We start from the raw sequence: 2,079 nt of genomic DNA, 5'->3' as shown, positions 1-2,079 counted from the left end.
GAGTAGAATAGAAAATAGCTTTTCTATCATGTCTATTCTACCTGATATCTGAATAGGTAGAACTGGAGTTGTTGGAAGAAAGATCAATAAAATTATGAGATTCACTTTTTCAAACTTTTTTCTTACCACTGAGAGTTGACACAGTGTCAAGGGTTTTCTTATCAAATAGGTATGTATTACGTCATACATTTTGCAAAGTTTTTTTCTTATGGATCGGGCGCCTGACATTTTATTCCTGAAATCATTGAAGTGGCCCCTGAGGAAACACCTAAACACCATCGGAGTATACCATGGCACAACCAGGTGCAGAAGATGTGGAGAGGATGAGGAATCAACCTCTCATATCATCTTTGAATGCCCTGCGCTTTCATTACTAAGACTCAGTACCCTGGGACACCCAGGAGAAGAGATAGTAACCATACACTCGAACCCAATCAAACCACTCCTGAGCTTCGCAAGAGGATCAGGAGTGTTTGAAATGGGGGAGAGCCAATAACCATGTTTAAAGGCAGTGCAATAGTCCTAAATTAAAATGGACGCGGCACACAAGGGATCAGGAAGAGACCGCCTTAACATAATAATAATAAATCCACTAGCAAAGTGCAAATTGAACAGTGGCTTTTTTTTGACAGAGGGAACTGTAACTACTAAGGTTTTATCATCCCGAAATCGAAGAGAGAAGGAAGGATAGGTGAAAGCCAGCCGTTCCGAGAACGAACATTATCCCATCAGGATAAAATCCGCCCCGGGCAGAAATTGAACCCTAAGCCGCGGGCACTTACCAGGCAGACACGCTACCAACCAAGCTAACTAGGCTGGCAGAGTGGTTTTTAATTAGTTAAGTATCTAGACTATAATTAGGGATAAAAAAAAAGTTCAGTTCAATGTAGTAGAAAGTAAAAAAAAAACTTACTTCGCTCCATCCGGGAACCTCATGACGCCTAGCCCAGAACAGAGACCGTTGTGAAACGTGCCATCATACCGGGTGTGATCCGGCAACTTCATGTGTCCCATGCCATGCTTCTGACCACGCTCATTCCAGTCTCCAATATACAGGGTGCCGTCGTCGTACTTGAACGACCCGTGTTGAACCACACCTGGGTATTCTTCTGTGGAATATATAATTTAATAGATTTAGAAAGAGAAAAAAAAAATCACATTGTTTCTACTGCCTGGCCTAGATTCACTAGAATATTTTGAAGAGGTTTGATAGAGGGAACTGTAACTGCTAAGGTTTTATCGTTCCGAAAGCGAAGAGAGAAGGACAAACAGGATAGAAGAAAGAGAGCCGTTCCGAGAACAAACCTTATCGGTGTAGGATAAAATCCACCCCAGGCGGCAATCAAACCCGACCTAGCGCCTACAAGGTAGACGGTCTACTCTCCAAAATAACTAGGCTGGCGAATCACTAGAAAAAAAGCTAATCGACAGCTGATCAAAAAAATATCAGCCAGCTGACCAAAAAAATATCAGCCTAGTTAGCTTGGAGGGTAGGGTTCCTGTTTTATAAGAGGTCGCGGGTTCGATTCCCGCCCGGGACGAGCTTTGTTCTAAATAGAGATAAGTTTTGTCTTGGGAACGGCTGGCTTTCTCCTATCCTGTCCTCCTTCGATTTTGGGAGGATAAGACCTCCGTTGTTACAGTTCTCTCTATTCAAACTGTTCAAAAAAGGGGGGCATGTCTTTACAATGGTGTTGGTGTTACTTAAAAACCTCTTTTAACAGATTTGCCTTTTCACTCTTAGACTAGCAGTATAAACGAGGTTCATTCTATGTTCTTCTATTTTTTTTTTTTCTCACACCTTCCCTTCTCACTTTTTTTCTCTTATCTATTGCTCTTTTTCACGACTTCCTCTTGCTTTGTATAAATTTCCTTCTCATTTTTCCCATTATCACGATTGTCCTTTCCTTCATTGATAAGAAAATATATTGGCAATACAATATTATACAACTCAATATCACTTTAATCATCTTTCTTTTCTTTTTATTCTCTCCTCTTCTCTTCTCTCTTTCTTTCCTTTTCTCTCTTACCTTCATCTTTCTGTGACATGTCCTAGTCCTGAGGAAGATCTGAAAGGTG

At 41.0% G+C, this 2,079-nt stretch overlaps 1 protein-coding gene across 1 annotated transcript; it reads right to left on the bottom strand.

Moving 5' to 3' along the window:
* Window positions 1-897: 897 nt before the first annotated feature.
* Window positions 898-2,079, bottom strand: LOC103507671 (MORN repeat-containing protein 4 homolog). The gene is made up of 2 exons (XM_008472170.2): window positions 2,031-2,079; window positions 898-1,109 (listed from the first exon to the last, which is right to left on the bottom strand). The coding sequence occupies exons 1-2, from the start codon at window positions 2,047-2,049 to the stop codon at window positions 910-912; spliced, it is 219 nt and encodes a 72-aa protein (XP_008470392.1). The 5' UTR covers window positions 2,050-2,079; the 3' UTR covers window positions 898-909.

This window comes from Diaphorina citri, unplaced genomic scaffold, assembly GCF_000475195.1.
Source record: "Diaphorina citri unplaced genomic scaffold, Diaci psyllid genome assembly version 1.1 scaffold334, whole genome shotgun sequence".
Lineage (NCBI taxonomy): Eukaryota > Metazoa > Arthropoda > Insecta > Hemiptera > Psyllidae > Diaphorina > Diaphorina citri.
This window is presented reverse-complemented; position numbering and strand designations above follow the sequence as displayed.